Source organism: Phacochoerus africanus, chromosome 9 (assembly GCF_016906955.1).
Source record: "Phacochoerus africanus isolate WHEZ1 chromosome 9, ROS_Pafr_v1, whole genome shotgun sequence".
NCBI classification, from domain to species: domain Eukaryota; kingdom Metazoa; phylum Chordata; class Mammalia; order Artiodactyla; family Suidae; genus Phacochoerus; species Phacochoerus africanus.
This window is the reverse complement of record NC_062552.1, coordinates 3,446,245-3,463,278: the sequence shown is the minus strand read 5'-3', so window position 1 is coordinate 3,463,278 and position 17,034 is coordinate 3,446,245. Positions and strand designations below refer to the sequence as shown.

The 17,034-nt window shown below is 49.1% G+C and overlaps 1 protein-coding gene across 11 annotated transcripts in view; it reads right to left on the bottom strand.

The window, feature by feature from the left end:
- The window catches only part of FARS2 (phenylalanyl-tRNA synthetase 2, mitochondrial), a 369,093-nt gene that overhangs the window by 145,085 nt on the left and 206,974 nt on the right, over positions 1 to 17,034 (bottom strand). For 10 of the 11 annotated variants that reach the window (XM_047794436.1, XM_047794437.1, XM_047794435.1 and 7 more), the window contains one exon: positions 12,731 to 12,891. In XM_047794436.1, the coding sequence (XP_047650392.1) occupies positions 12,731 to 12,891 (161 nt within the window). Of the gene's footprint in view, positions 1 to 7,641; positions 8,964 to 12,730; positions 12,892 to 17,034 lie in introns of those variants that run through there. The other variant, XM_047794438.1, reaches the window with a different exon arrangement.

The following is a 17,034-nucleotide window of genomic DNA, read 5'->3' as shown; positions in this document are numbered from 1 at the left end:
CCCCTAAAACCAGAAACCCAGGCATCACTCTTTCGTGCCTGCCTTTACCTCCCGTGTGCAAACTCCCAGTTTGCACGTGTAGCTGCAGCACGGTTACAAACAGACCCCTTCACCTCTCAAAGGGAGCGGATCTCCCCTTGGAGGGCAAACCATCCGGGGGACCCAAGGCCCTTCTATTCTGTCTCCTAAAATGTCTCCAACATCATTTTCTCCCCTGCCCCTGTGCTAGGCCTGGAGTGGACTCCTAGCCGTGTGGCTACCATCCTTCATATTGTCAGAGCTGAGATCATCTGAAAAAGAAACCTGGGAGTTCCCGGGTGGCTCAGCGGGGTAAGGGTCCAGCGCTGATCACCGCTGTGCCAAAGGTTCACTCTCTGGCTTGGGAATTTCTACATGCTGCAGGCGCAGCCAAAAAAAAAAAAAAAAAAGGCTGATAAAGTCCAGGTTCCATTCAAAAATGATGAGGAAGAACTAACAAAAAAAAAATTTTGCAAGGAAACCTGATGCTAGCATTTGGTATCTTGCTAACTGCCTCCCAGAGAAAACTCAAGACCTGCTCTTCAGGTGCTAAGCTAGCCCTCACCCACCTTCCCTCCATCTCAGAGCCTCCTATCTGCACACTCGGCAGAGCCACAGACGACGGCTGGGTTGTGCCCCCAGGCCTCCACTCGGCCCGGACTCTGTGGTTGGCCCTCCAGGGAGCACGTGGCCCTGTTAATGCCCCTCCATCAGCACATGGGCTCCCCAAGGCCAGAGGCCACGCTCTCTGCACCCCAGGTGTCAGGTCCAGTGCCAGGCACAGAAGCAGATGCTCCAAAGGTCTCTGAGTGAATAGCCGATGCCGTTCTCGTGTTTGGGAAGATCCTGTCCCGTTTCATACACATCAGCCACCGTCTCCATAAACCGCAGGGGAATAACTCGCTTTGCGGATTTCATGCAGCCCGGGACCATTTTCTCCTGGCTTTGTGGACAACCTAACTTTGATCAGAATCGCATAATAAAAGGGTGACAGAGGAAAATGTCACCAAGAAGAAGACAGCAAGAGAGACAGGGAGATGGAGGGACGGGCAGAGGGAGGCTGGCCTTAGCACCAACGCCCAGCAACCGAGGGAGGAGGGACTGGGCAGTGGCCACCATCTCCAGGTGTGCCACAGCAGGTGCACAGGGCGAAACCCACTGCGACTTTTACACCTGCAGGAGGAGCCGGGGGCGGGGCGGCCACACAGATGGGAAACAAGGATGGCTCCTGAGCCTCCTCGATAAACAGCAGCTCTCGGGGAAGATCTAAAAGGATGAAGATCTGGCCCTCCGTCCCTAACGCCCTCTTTCCATCTTCTTTTGCTCTTTTTGACCTTAGAATCCCAAATTAGTGTTGAGGTATTTCGACCACCTGGCAGGGACTTTTCTTTCTCTTTATTTTTTATAATCAGTCAGGTTTAGGTATCTTTGTCTAAATTTAAATACGGTTGACTTGCACTGCTGTGTTCATTTCTGCTGTAGAGCAAAGTGGCTCAGTTATACACATACATACGGTTTTTCATTTCGGATGAGCCTCTTCTTGCTCATCAACAAGGATGAACAAGGAGAGACTCATTCAAAAACCTGAGTGTGCAGGAAATTACTGCCTCGTGGTCTCGGTTCAACTTCCTGTAATGATGCAACAGGTTCCTGCTTTGAATCACCGTCTCCTGCAGAGGAAGGACGCTGTGGGCCACGGAAAAAGAGAGAGGATATACGGTCCCTTAAACCCAGACTCCCACTGACTTGGGAACTATGCAATCAAGAAATGGGCACTGAAAGACCAGTTGTCACCTGGGGCCAAGTGGAGGCCATACACGGCTGTGGGCAAAGAAGGGTAAGCGGGGTGGACATGATTTTCTGTTAACGGGAAAACATGAGCACGTGTCCACAGGCGCTCGCGAAGCCAGGTTTTTCAAACACTGGAAAAGGAAAATGCGCAAAAAAACACAAGCAACTAAATCGACAACCATGATACGAACTCACTTGAGATAAAGTTAACATCACAAGATGGTCAAAGACTTTAAAATAAGCACGAGAAAGACAGTCAGATTGCTGAACGGAGTAATGACCATTTATGAGAAGCGAGGAATTAGGAAAGAAAACCAAACAGAAAGGAACCAAGAAGGTGACGAAGGAAAGGAACTAATTAGAGATCTCGGGAGTGAGACGCCGTCGTTCCTAAGTGCAAAAGACTTGGATAAAATGACTGAAGAGGTAGAAAGTCCTGAGAAATTCACCAGCACAGGAGGACCAAAAAAAAAAGTAAGCATAGGTGAGACATATGGCTGATACTAAGAAGCTCCAATCAATAACGGGAGACCCAGGAAGGCGGGGGCAGATGGAGGGGACCCACTGCTTCGTAACAAGAAAGTAACCATCAGGTACCAGGCGGGATGAAGACAAACCCACCCAAGACGCAGCCTAGTAAAATGGAAGGACATCAGACATAAGAGAAAGCCTTCAACGATACTCAAGGAAAAAGGTACTATTTATGTATTTGCCTTTTTCTTTTTCTTTTCTTTTCTTTTTAAGGGCCACACTCGTGGGACAAGGAAGTTGCCAGGCCAGGCAAGTTGGAGCTACAGCTGCCGGCCTAATTCACAGCCAGAGCACCTCCAGATCTGAGCCGCTTCTGCGACCTAAACCATAGTTCATGGCAACGCCACATCCTTAACTCACTGAGCGAGGCCAGGGATGGAACCTGAGTCCTCATGGATCCTAGTCGGGTTCTCAACCCTCTGAGCCACAATGGGAACTCCCAGAAGGGGGAGAAAAGGTGTTACTATCTGCTGTAGCTATGGTGTAGGTCACAGCTACAGCTCGGATTCAATCCCTGTCCTGGGAACCTCCATATGCCACACACACACACACACACACACACACACACACACACACACACACACACACACACAAGGCAAAACTGCAGCAACATGAAGACATTTTCAGATATACAGAGACCGTAAGAGTTTACCACTGTGACACCTCACGGCAGAAATCTTTAAAGGATAGACGTCACTAAGAAGGAAACAAGCTCTAGGAGAAGGCCCTGGGTGGGAAAATAAAAGGTGAAGACAACATCTGTTACAATGTTAATGAGTAAATGCACTGAACTACTGCCAAATTTTTTAAAAGGTTTTTTTTTTTAATGTGAACATAACAAGAGACTATTACAAACAAATTCATGCCAATACATTTGAGAGTTAGATGAGGTGCACAAATTCCTAGGAAAAAAAATACAACTTTTGAGTCAAAACTGACTCAAAGTAATCTGAATAGCCTAATATCTACTAAGAAGTTTAATCTGTGGTTTAACATTTCCCACCAAGAACATTCCAGGCCCAGGAACTTCACTGGTAAATAGGATCAAACACTTCAGAAAGACATCGGAGTTCCTGCTGTGGCTCGGCGGTAATGAACCCGACTTGTATCTGCGAGGATGTGGGTTCGATCCCTGGCCTCTCTCAGAGGATCAAGAGAGCACGAGAGCAGCTCAGATCATGAGAGCACCTCAAAATATACGAAATGGTTTGATAAATTTTAAGCATCATTTATGATCATTGCTTTCAGCCAACTAGAAATAGAAACACGCCTAATTTGATAAAAGGCTTTACAAAAAACCTACAGCAACCACTTCAGATAAATACTCATTCCCAAACTTCCAAGATGAGACATTAATTAGGTTTTCATTTTACGTTAAACCATAGTTCATTTAGTTCAATCTCCCCGACTCAACTCAGTCCAATAAGAATCGAAGATGCACTCATGGTAAGGGAGCTAATAAATCGCCTTCCCCCTTAGATCCGCAGACCCCCTGGAATTCATGGTTGAACAGTCAGGAGTGGGGGGTCCCGTTTCATCTTTTCCACATGGGTACCCAACGATTCCTACTACTCCTGCACAGAGGTCCCCTCCTCCCGCGGGTCCCCAGGCCAGGGTTCAGACGACCCAGAGTGCGCTTCCAGGCCCCCAGTGCCCCCCCCACACCCCCGCCGGCCCTGTGTGCATCTTCCCTCAGCCCCGCACTCTCGCAGCTCCTGTAGCTTTAAACAAGGACTTGACCTCAGCCCAGGCAAATCCCTCACCTCAGTGCTTTGGCTATTCCTGCATTTGCATATAAATTTTAGAAAGTGCTCATCAAAGGCCTCATAAAAACCTCTCTGAACTTCTATTGTTTAACTCCTGTAGCTGTTTCATGTGCATTTTGAAGCAATCCTACAAATTGTTTTTGGATATGTGCAAATGAAGTAGTAACCTGAGAGTGGCCGCCCTCCAGGTGAAGTGGGGGGGGCACCTCTGGGGAGGAGAGTGGGGGTGGGGTCAGCAGGAGGCGCACGTGTGTCAAGGGCATCTTGAATGCTCTTCTCTTTACAGGAACCCATGGTGGGAAATTCAGGGATATTTGCTGGGTGGAGGGCACTCAGTTCTGTTATCAGCAAATCAAATCAGGAAACATGCTTATATGTCGAGAATACTTCACCATTTTAAAAATGAATAGAAATAAATACAAAAATCACGACTTGGTTCTCAACCAGCAGTCACCCAGGCGGTCAAACTCTGCAAGGAGTGGACTCTGCAGGGGTCACCTGTCGATAATCCTCTCTCCTTGGGGGTGAATGACAGCCTGTAATAGCAGCGGATACATCTCGCAGGGAGGCCCTGGAGAAAACAAAGTCTTCCCTCAAGTTGAAAGAAAACATTTGAGTCATGACTCAGCCAAGTGATGGAATCATTAAGCGACCCACTGTGTAAATGACTGCTTACTTGAACCATTCTTCCTTTTCAAGATCTCAACCTCATGCACACACATGGCCAAGCTGAACGCGGGTTGAAAAGCTGGGTGATCCGTGCCAACTCGGGGATGCTGGTGTCTGTCCAGACCCAGGCTGACGCTGAGGGTGGGACGAAGACAAACACGCCCGTCGTGCTTCGAGGAAAGGGGCAGAGCACGCCCCCCACTGAAACGGGAGAGACGTGTGTCCTCTTTTGCGCAGGACGGGGCTGACGGGGGGACGTCATCGAAAATGTTGGGATGAACAGCCGCGCTTGCCCGCTCGTGAGGAGTAACTCAGGAGGCCGATCACTTGGATTCCTTCCCTCCGAGAACATTCGCAAGAACTTTGCACTGGCTCCAATCGACGCTTGCTGCTTCTCGGACACCTCCGAGAGTCTCATCTCCAGGCCGAGTCACCTCGAGGCTGGCATGCCGGCCTCTTCCTTTGGGCCAGGAGAGTCACTTGGCTGGAACCCTGGAGCACCGCGGAACCAGCGCCAAACGGCCCTCATCTCATACCCAACGCCCAGTGGGGAAGAAACGACCCCCTGGTCCGGCCCACCAATCCCTTCCAGGTGTCCTGTGAAAACGCGCACAGCCAGTGCCGGGGAGAAGGAGCATTTTACATTCGACCGGGGACCCATGTGCTCAGAGAGAGGAAGCAAACTCTAAGGGTGACGGCAAGCCTCGGGCAGCACGAGGTTAAGAGAGCGGAGGCTGGAAAGCTTTTCCAGGAGCCCAGGAGCCCAGGAGCCCATCAGCCCGTTTCACAGGTGACTGTCTAGTGGCACCAACGGCCGCAGCAGTGGTGTTGAGATAACACAAGAGCAGGAGCCTTATTCTGAAAGCCCAGGAGGAATATCAGAAAGCAAGGGCTAACTTCACAGAAGATTCCAATTCTCCTGAAAAGGAGGTGGGACAAAGTCTGCAAAGGAAGAAGACAGAAACAAGGGTTCTTTGTCTCCTGCCTCGACCTGGCTGGACAGGGTGATGCTCAATGCCCCTGCCGCTGTCATCCAAGCCCGAGGGGCGAACACTCGGGGCTCGAGGCGCCATCGAGGGCTTCGCACGCGTGTCCTTCTCCTTTAAGCTACCGGAGCTGGGCCTTCCCCGCCCGAAGCCGAAAGCATCCCCACTGCTCTCGGGTAACTGGCTCCTCCTGTATTCACACCCGGGAGAGACCACTGACTCCCCAGTGCTGCCTGACTGCCACGCTCTTTCCCCCCGCGCCGTCGCTTCGAGCCTGTGCTTGTTTCTGGTCTATTCATCATCTGGTGGGATGACCTTTTAAAACTACGACACTCCTCCCCGCCCCCAGCTTTAGGGAGACTAACTGGCAAGACAAAAAACTGTATATTTTAAAGGTGATTGTTTGACATTCATACGCATTACGAAGTTATAATAGCAAATCTGCCAGCTATTCGTGTTTGGTTTAAGTGATTCTGTGGAGTATAAACTTATTCCTCTGGCTCCAGAGAGAGAAACACCAAAATGTCTTCGAGTCAGATTTTTTTCCTAAAATACACTGCACATAATTTGTCATGCTTTACAGATGTCGGCCAGATTTAGGGTTTGGTATGTCGTCCACACACAGGAAGTTCCTGCACCTTTTCCACCAGGTGAAGAGCCAACCAGCTCGATGTGAATATTGTGACGGATGCGTGAGTCCATATAAAGGAAACACAACACATCCTTTTAATCTACACGACGAGAAGGTGTTCGGGATCTCACTCTTCCTCTTCTTTTTTGGTCTTTTAAGGGCCCCACCTGAGGCACATGGAAGTTCCCAAGCTAGGGGTCGAATCAGAGCTGCGGCCGCAGCTCACACCTCAGCCACAGCAACGCAGGATCTGAGCTGCGTCTGTGACCTACACCACAGCTCACGGGAACGCCGGATCCTTAACCCATGAGCGAGGCCAGGGATGGAACCTGCAGCCTCATGGATGCTAGTTGGGTTCATTTCTGCTGTGCTACAACGGGAACTCCCTCGCTCTCCTTTTTTAATCAGGGCTTTAAACAGGAAAGAAACTGGGGGGGAGTGACGCTCTGCACGTGTAACCGCATCACAAGAGCCTTGCTCTCCAAAGACAAAAAGCAGTCACGAATCCCGAGGACAGAGGCCTCAGTGCAAACATGGGGCCACACTCCACAGGCCCCAAGGCAGAGGGTCACCGGCAGGTCCCCGCATCGTTCGGCTGGGGCTGCGTGGCACCAACCGCAAAGCCGGCAGAGGGTGGAATCCGTGGGCCCAGAGGACCAGGATTCACAGGACTGGGCCGCTGCGCTCAGAGTAGGGATGGTGGTGCCGCCGCCGCCGCCACCGCCGACGGTGAACGGGGAAGCCAGGCTCCCGGGAGGCAGAGGCTCTGCTACCCCGCTTCTCATACACGCACGATGGTGGCGCCCACGACAAGCCGTCCACCCTGTTCCTCGTCGGTCGCTCTGCCCCCGCCTGTGAACTCCGACTACGACTTCAGGGCACGGAAAAGGCGCTACGGTGGCCGTCTTCCCCGCCTCTTCCTCTGCCGTTTCCACTACGTTCCTCCAGGATAAACATCCCTCTTCCAGCAAAAGAAAAATACTGATGTGGCGTTCCCGTCGTGGCCCAGTGGTTAACGAATCCAACCAGGAACCATGAGGTTGCAGGTTCCATCCCTGGCCTTGCTCAGTGGGTTAAGATCCGGCGTTGCCATGACTGTGGAGTAGGCCAGCGGCTACAGGGCCAATTCGACCCCTAGCCTGGGAACCTCCATATGCCGCAGGAAGCGGCCCCAGAAAAGGCAAAAAGACAAAAAAAAAAAAAAAGAAAAATACTGATGTGTTTTTTTTTTTTTGGTGAAATGGGAAAAATCGCACATGGAAATGGTAAAAAGTTGAGATCCATTAATTTCATCGCAACACAAGGAAGCTGCGGAGATTCTCACAGCTGGATTTATTTGGGACGAGAACCAGGAAACACTGCATAATCCTGCATTAAGTCTTATCAGACAACACTTATGATAATGACAGCCAAACCAGATCTAGGAGCTATTCCAAGCCCTGGAGATTAGCAAGTAATCACAGGCTCAAGTCCTAATACAATTCTGGAGAGACACGGAAGGATTCAGAGAATTAACTAGCAAAATAGGATTAAGAAGAAAGAAGAAAAATTTGACCTCCACCTGCACTGGTCAGTATCCGAAAAATTCCGCCTTCAGCTCCGTGTGGTTCCAGGGCTGCACTCAGTATCACCTGACCCAGATCTCCTGACACATCGGTCTCTTCCCTCCCCTGGAAACCACCCGATGTCAGGAACTGCCCGCATCCTCTTACTGACTCCAGAACCGTGCCTTGGTCTGGGCACGACAGCTGACTGCTCTGATACCACGAGCTCTCTGCAGTCAACATTCAATAAAATCCCAGCGCTGCCACTTGCTGGTGGAGTTGTTATGGCTGAGTTTCCTGGTGGTTCTGAGCCTCAGGTTCATCATCTATGAAATGGGCTTATAGAACCCTTCCCACTGGATCGTGAAGAAAGCTATAACAGAGGCAAGGGATTTGGTTCAGTGGCTCGGACACAGCACTCAACAGATGGCAAGCGGAATAAGGCTTGACGTGCTGACCCATGGCCGCAGGAGACACGGACTGAGGGCAGATGGCCGCGGGTGGCCTGAAGAAACTCCAGGGCCTCGTATAACCGAGTGCTCACCACGGTGCCTGGTTCCCCAGGGAGAGCAAGGACAAGCCCTGCCAGATGCCCAGTCCACCCACAGCTGGCCGCCCAGCTGGCAGGAGGCCCTCTCACGGTCACGGCCCCCGATGTCAGCCGTTCGGTCTTCCGTCTCAGCTTCGCCATCTTCTTACGAGCACGTTCACCACTCTGCCCAGGACAGGCCAAGAACGTGAAGTGACACGCCGTCCCCTGCTCCTCAGCGAGGTCACGACAACTCCTCGGACACAGCTAAAAATCGCTGGTGCGGAACTCCTCGCAGTGAGCACTGAATCTGCCCAGTTCTACCCGCAGCCAGCAGCCTGCGCGGTGAAAATGGCGCAGAGAAAGGGCTATGCGATGGGCTGACGTTCGCATCCTGAGCCCCGGAACCTGTGGCTGTCACCTGACACTCAACAAGACCTTCGCAGAGACGATTCCCGAAGGGCCTCGATGCGTGGAGAGGATCTTGTCACAAGGGCCCTTGTGAGAAGGAGACAAACATTCAGAGCGAAGGCGACGGGACTGGTCACGCGGGCGGGAGGGAGGAGGGGGTGTGATGCGGCCTGGAGCTGGCGCCCCCGAAGGAACCGGGGCAGAGGCGGGTTCTCCCTGCAGCCTGCGGAGGGCCCGGCCCCGCTGACCTCTGAGCTTCAGCTCCACCACGTGGATTCGGGCTCACCTCCGGGATCGTAAAATAGGAAAGACGTATTGTTTTAAGCTGCTGGGTTTGTGGCAATTGGTTACCTGAGCAACAGGAAACCAACCCAGAATATAATCAATAGACACTAATTAGCAGTGAACAACTATGAAATAGTTCTCCATGATCTATAATTTTCAAAGCATTTCACGGACATCTGCTTCTTCAGCAGTCCAATCCTGGCTACACCACCTGAAGTGTATCACATAAAGGCATCCGTGAAAACTATATTCAGTTGTGCAGGTGCACACATACTGGTTTCCACTTTGGCAGGAGAAAAACCGGCCCTGATTTTTTAAAAGACATTTAATGCAAGAGGTCCACAGCCTACTCCCGGACACTCTGTGCCTTTAAGAGAAGATGCCTGTGAGGCCACTTGGAACTGGACAGAAGCCACTATCTCGTGGTTGCAACTGTGTCACCCATCTGTGCTTGCCCCACGGCCATGTCCTGCCCTCTGCTCTGTACCAGGCTGGCTGGTGATCCATCAACATTGGCCAGTTTACTAAGTGACCGAGTGAATGAAGAAGTGAACGAGAAAAACTTAGCTCCTTGGCCAGGATCTGCTTTTGACCATTTAGATGGGGCTTTCTTCCCAATTAACCTAGGAGGACCTGGTGCTGGAATAAAAATAGCTTATTTTTTAAAAAAACAGGATTTTTAAGAAGGCCAATAAAGATGAAACCAGAAAAATCAAGTAATGATAGGAGGTTCCACTTCCTGTTAGGATATAAAAGGTCCCCAAAAACCACCAGTCCCACTATAACAACGAGACAACAATAAATTTAGAAGTCTTCTGCCATAAAAGATACTGAAGACATGCGGAGCCACACGGAGGTGAGGGAATTCCAGAGAGAATCCAGGAAGCCCTGGATGCCAGTGCGTCCACCACGGGGCACGAGCAGGAGGAAGGCAAGCCTGCTCCTGGTGAAGAAACTGCTGGAAGAAGGAGGAACGAGCCAAACTTCTGCAGGACAGGCCTGGCCAGCCCTGGCCAGGGGGGTGGCGACCGGAAGATGGAGAAGCCAGTTCTCCTGCAGGGTTTTTGCTCAGCAAGCCCTGGGCGTGGAGGAAGCTGCTGGCAGCCGGGTGGACAGCAGGGCGAGATCTCAAGACCCCCCAAGCGGACCCCACCCTCTGCCGCACGGCCAGGTCTCAGCACCCGGAGGAGAGGAGACCTGAGGTCCAGTTCGAGTCCTGGTGACGACAAAGGGATGCAGCCTCGTCACCTGCGCCACCCCAGGAAAGGGGTGAGGCCTCCTGAGGACAGAGGCCACCCACCTCAGCTGCTGTGTTCTTTCAAACACACTTTAAAAAGCAGGAAAACTGAGCCCCTGACGAAGACGCAAAGGAATAAAAGGAGAATAATAGAGAAAAAAAGAGTTAGAAATAATACACAAGGACTCAAAAATCACTACTATGAACATGCTAAGGAATGTAAGGGGAAAATGCATAACATGAGGGAAAAGATGGAGAATTTCATCAGAGTAATAAAAACTCTCAAAAGGAAGCAAGAAGAAAGTAAAGAACTGATGACAATATCTAAACTGATTAACTCATTGGAGGGGCTCAGGGGTTAACTGGACACCACAGAGACAAGACAAGCAAAACCATCCAAAATAAAGCACAGGGTGACCAAAAAAACCAATAATAAAAAGCAAACCCTGGGCACAGAGATCTGGGGTCTGACACTTGTGCGGTTACAACCTGAAGAGCAAAGAAAGGAGGAGAACTGTTGGAAGAGGCATCAGATGAGAATTTTCAAAGAGGGCTGAAAAGCACGGATCCATCAGAGTGAAACCCCAAGTGAAACAACAGGCAGAAAATCACACACAGGTCAACCTGCTCAACACCAGAGTGAAACGACAGACAAGGTCAGACAGACATCTAAGAGCTAAAACAACAATACCCACACAGAGACACAGAGATACATACAGACATACATACAGACAGACACACACACACACACACACATACATACACACAGACACACACAGAGACAGACACACACACACATACATACACACAGACACACACAGACACACACACACACACACACACAGACACACACACACATGACAGACACACACACAGACACAGAGACACAGAGACACACACGCACACATAAGACATATACACAGACACACACACACATAAGACATACACACAGACACACACACAGACACACACACACATGACAGACACACACACAGACATACACAGACACACACGCACACATAAGACATACACACAGACACACACACAGACACACACACACACACGACATACACAGACACAAGCAGACATAAGACATACACACAGACACACACACACACACACACACATGACATACACAGACACAAGCACACATAAGACATACACTCAGACACACACACACATGACATACACACACACAGACACAGAGACACACACATAGACACAGAGACACACACATAGACACACGCACACAGACACAGGCAACCTAGTATCCACAGAAAATATTCCTAAAAAAATAAAGGTGGAACAAACCATTTCCAGACAAACAAAACTGGGGAAAGCCAGGCTGCACTCTAAGAAACGGGAAAGGACGTTCTTCAGACTTAAAGAAAATGACCCCCGAAAAATTAAGACGGACAGAAAGGAAGGGTGATCAGTGGATACATATCAAAGAAAATATAAAATAACATAGCTTTAATTTCTTTAAAAGACAATTGGCTATATGAAACAAACAGAGCAATGTGCTGTGGGATTTTAACACATGGAGAAGTAACGTATGACAATAATAACACAAAAACAGGAGGGGTAAATAGAATTACAGTATTGCAAGGTTGTTGTTAAATGTTTCATGCACTTTTAATAGCTGCTCATGGTAAAGTGGGATGCATCAATTCCCCATACTGCAGTCTAGAATAACCACTTAAAATAATACGGAAACGGCGACATTAAACAGCAATGGGCGTGATAAAATGGAATACAAAAACAAACTGAAATCTGCGGGCAAAACCTCAATTAACAAATAAAGAACAGAGAGAGAGAATGGGTCAGAACTAGTAAAAGGTGATAACATTAAGCCCAAGAATATCCCACACAATCATACTGAACGTCAGATGCTTTCAACACTGCAATTAAACGTGAGTTTACAAAGGACCCAACTCTGAGCATTTCCAAGAGACACAGTTTTAATATAAAGACAGAAAGAGAAGGTAAAATGATGAAAAAAATATACGTGGAAAACACTAATCCTAAGAAAGCCAATACTGTCATTAAAACAACCTCAACTGCAAAAGCATCTTTAGTGAGAAAGATGAACGTTCATGACAGAATGATGCTAAGCAACACCCAAAGCTGGTTCTCTGCTTAGACCAACAGGCTTGGTAAACCTCTTTTTTTTCCGCATACAATTCCTGAAGGTTTATGAACTCCTGTGTGTTTATGACTCTCTATTTAAAACCTCTTTTCGAAATCACATTATCCTTAAATTCAATGATTTTCTTTTCGAGCTATGTGACCCTCTCAATTATATTCCACTTGATTCGCGTACGTCAGTTACCTGAAATTTCACCTGCTGGTTAATGTCGGGCACGCGGAACTGCTTCAGGAAGCGCTCGTCCTCGCTCCAGAAGAGGCGGATGTCGGGGATGTCATAGAGGACCATGGCCAGCCGCTCGAGTCCAAGGCCAAAGGCCCAACCGACCCGATCTTGAGCACCAGCTACAATGAGAAAAGAAGACGAAACAACAGATTAAAAAAAGGAAAAAGATGCTCAATATCGCTAATTATTAGAGAAATGCAAATCAAAGCACAATGAGGTACCACCTTACACCGTCAGAACAGCCATCATCAAAAGGTCCACAAACAATAAATGCTGAAGAGGGTGTGGAGAAAAGGGAACCCTCCTACACTGTTGGTGGGAGTATAAATCGGTGCAGCCACTGTGGAGAACAGTATGGAGGTTCCTTCAAAAAAAATTAAATATCGAATTGCTGTATGATCCAGCAATCCCACTCCCGGGCATCTATCCAGAGAAAATCGTAATTCAAAAAGATACATGCCCCCGAGGGTTCACCGCAGCACTATTCACAACAGCCAGGACATGGAAGCAAACTAAATGTCCACCGACAGAGGAGTGGATAAAGATGCTGTACACACATACAATGGAATATTACTCAGCCATTAAAAAGAATGAAATTATGCCAATTGCAGCAACATGGACAGACCTCAAGACTATGACACTAAGTCAAGTAAGTCAGAGAAAGACAAATATTATATAATATCACCTACATGTGGAATGTACGAAAATGATATAAATGAACGTACAAAACAGAGACAGAGTCACAGGCATAGAAAATAAAGTTATAGTTACCAACGGGGAAGGGGGGAGGGAAGAATTAGGGGTTTGGGATTAATACATACACCCTACTGTATCTAAAACAGATCATCAACAAGGACCTCCTGTATAGCACAGGGAACTCTATTCGATATTCTGTAATAACTCACATAGGAAAAGAATCTGAAAAAGAACAAATACATACATACTGTTCTGCACACCTGAAACTAACACAACACTGTAAAGCAACTATACTTCAATATACAATGATTTTTTTTTTAAAAGCAGGAGGGTCCACAGGTACATTCCACCCCTGACCCCAGCCAGGGCCATCGGCCAGCATGTCCCAAGGCAAGGCCTACAGGAGGGGTCCAGGAGCTCTAGGGGACCTGGATGGCACACCCTGCGCCTCCCTCGCCGAGACACTCTGGAGTCTGCTTCTCCACTACTGCCTTTCATTTCTGCTCGAACCCCAGGCTTCCTGAGCCCGGCTTCCTGCCTTGGAGGCTTTCCTGTAACCCACGCTGGCCCTCGTTCCAACACTCAGCCACTATGTCAAGGTTACAGACAGGAGAGAAAAGACAGTCTCTGTTCAAATCATGCATGGTGGACCGTGAACAGCCAGAAACGGCGTGTCCAGCCTCCAAGAACCCTCGATTTCATAAAAACACACTCTTACTCTTAGTAAGAGCTGCCCCGTTAACACACAGGGAGCACAAGACCGCCCAGGTGACACCTGCCTGCCTGCCACCGCCCTGCCAGAGGTGAGTGTGCTGTTCAGACCACAGCAACGCCCTGAAGTCTCAGGCTTATTTACACAACACGGAAACAGAAAGTAGAAACTGCAGGGGAAGAAGGCACGGGAGCGGCTCTGGTACCCAGAAGGGCCCACAAAAGAGCATCATTTCAATGGACCCTGGAAGACGAGCAGGATGCTCAGGATGGCCACTCCAGCGCAAGGCCCTGTGTCACCCCCACCCCCAACCAGGAGTCAGAGGACCCGGAGTAGATTTCACCACTGGGGCGAGGTCACTTTATATGAGTCCATCTCAGTGAACCCCCGAGAGTCTCCTACTGGCGAGGAGAAGTGAGCCAATGGGAAGAGAGACAGTCGAGTGAGGCCAGGACTGGAGGGCGGCCCCCAGGAGCCAAGTGAGGCCCCAGGAGGTAGCAGGAAAGCGGGAAGCTCACTCTCAGGATCGCGAGGAAATGGGTTCTCCCCACAGCCTGAACAAGAGAAGGCAGGACCCCTAGCATCAGAGGGAACCAGGTCCGGAGACACCCTGATCTCAACCTGTCTCAGCCCTGGGCAGGGGCCCACCCCGAGTGCGCGCCAGACTCCTGACTCCTGGAGGTCGCGACACGCGACAACGCCGTGCTGTGTTAAGCCACTAAGTACGAGGTGAATCAGTTACCCAATAAAAGGAAACAAATGCTGCCCCGAAGGGTGGAGGACGTTGAGAGGCCGCTCCAGACTGAAGGGCCAATTCCACTAGCAAAGGGGGGGAGTGGTGGCGGGGGGTGGGGGGGGTGGGTTAGCGGTGGATTCTGGAAACATCACACAGGCGGGCAAGCTTGTAGGGTGCACCCGCCACCAGCCAGGTGCTGCCACGACCGTCATTTATACAAGCAACCACGATGACGGCAGAAGCCATGAAGTATGAGGCTCATGGAATGATTTGTTTAAAAGACGAAGGGTTAAAAAAAATACTCCAGGAGTTCCCGTCGTGGCGCAGTGGTTCACGAATCCGACTAGGAACCATGAGGTTGCGGGTTCGGTCCCTGCCCTTGCTCAGTGGGTTAACGATCCGGCGTTGCCGTGAGCTGTGGTGTAGGTTGCAGACGCGGCTCGGATCCCGCGTTGCTGTGGCTCTGGCGTAGGCCGGTGGCTACAGCTCCGATTCGACCCCTAGCCTGGGAACCTCCATATGCCGAGGGAGTGGCCCAAAGAAATAGCAAAAAGACCAAAAAAAAAAAAAAAGAATACTCTAAATGAGATCACAAACAGGCAAAGATAGAGAAGAGAGAATGAGGCGGCATCGGAGGGAAGACGCGCCTGGAAGCAGAGCACGTGGCGGGGCCAGGCTGGGCGCACCTGTGTCTTGAAAAAGAGGATCTCTCGGGCGGGGGTGGGAGGGGTGGCGGTGGACAGGATGGACTGAACCACACAGTGGGAAACGGGGTGCACAGCCCCAACCACGTGACCCGCCTGAGAGAGTAATTTGTACTGATGCGTGAAAACCACAAAAAAAGGCTGGTGACTAAATTAAAAACAGGAAAATTAATACAAGCGTGATGTGTTGTACTAGAAGAAGAATTTTCTCTTTAAGTGGCATTGCCTGGTCCTGGTGGAGTGGTTCCAGCACCCTTAGTAATTGCTGGTCACACTACACGTTCCTATATGAATTCTGAAAACATCACGGCAATACCTGCAAAGGTCCATAATAGTGCTCAAATTCTTTATCTTTCTGACTTCATTAGGAATTTATCCCAAGGAAATAATTCAACAGAAGAAAAAAAAAAGTGGGGGGGGGGAGTTCCCACTGTGGTTTAGCAGAAACGAACCGGACTAGGATCCGTGAGGAGGCAGGTTCGATCCCTGGCCTCGCTCAGAGGGTTAAGGATCTGACGTTGCCATGAGCAGGGGTGTAGGTCACAGATGTGGCTTGGATCTGGTGTTGCTGTGGCTTTGGTATAGGCTAGCAACTGCACCTCCAATTCAACCCCTAGCCTAGGAATTTCCATATGCTGGCTTTAAAAAGAAAAAAAAAAGAGAAAGGAAAACAAAAACAAAAACAAAAACGTTCAGAGCAGTATGAGAGTAAAAACATGAAAACAACCTAAATGTCCCAAATTAGGGAAGACCTTTAAAAATTATACTATTATTTTAGGAGTTTCCATCATGGCTCAGTGGTTAACGAATCTGACTAGCATCCATGAGGACTCAGGTTCGATTCCTGGCCTTGCTCACTGGGTTAAGGATCCGGTGTTGCCGTGAGCTGGGGTGTAGATCACAGACGTGGTTTGGATCTGGTGTGGCTGTGGCTGTGGCACAGGCTGGCGGCTGCAGCTCTGATTTGACCCCTAGCCTGGGAACCTCCATATGCTGCAGGTGTGGCCCTAAAAAGACAAAAAAACAACAAAAAAAAATTACAGCATATTTAAAGTAATCATTAAAAATCATAACTGTACAAGCAAATGTTTACTAAGGGACAGACTATAAGAAATGATGAAAATGTCGATGACGAAATGAATATGTACTATGATACCAGTACTTAACATAGATACAAATGAGGGTTGTTATGTACAAAAATTAAAAACAACTTTAAAGCATGTTTCTGAAATATCTTTTCAAAGAAAAAGTCATGAAGATACTAGATGAAATATTAATGTTTGTGAGTTAAGCTTCTCCCTTAATTATTAAATCTTTCAGATTTTATTGTAAATGTTTAGATCTAGAGCCCAGCATCTATAACCAAAAGAGCCGTAAGTCTAGGCTCTCTGATGTGCCTTTACATTCAGCAGTT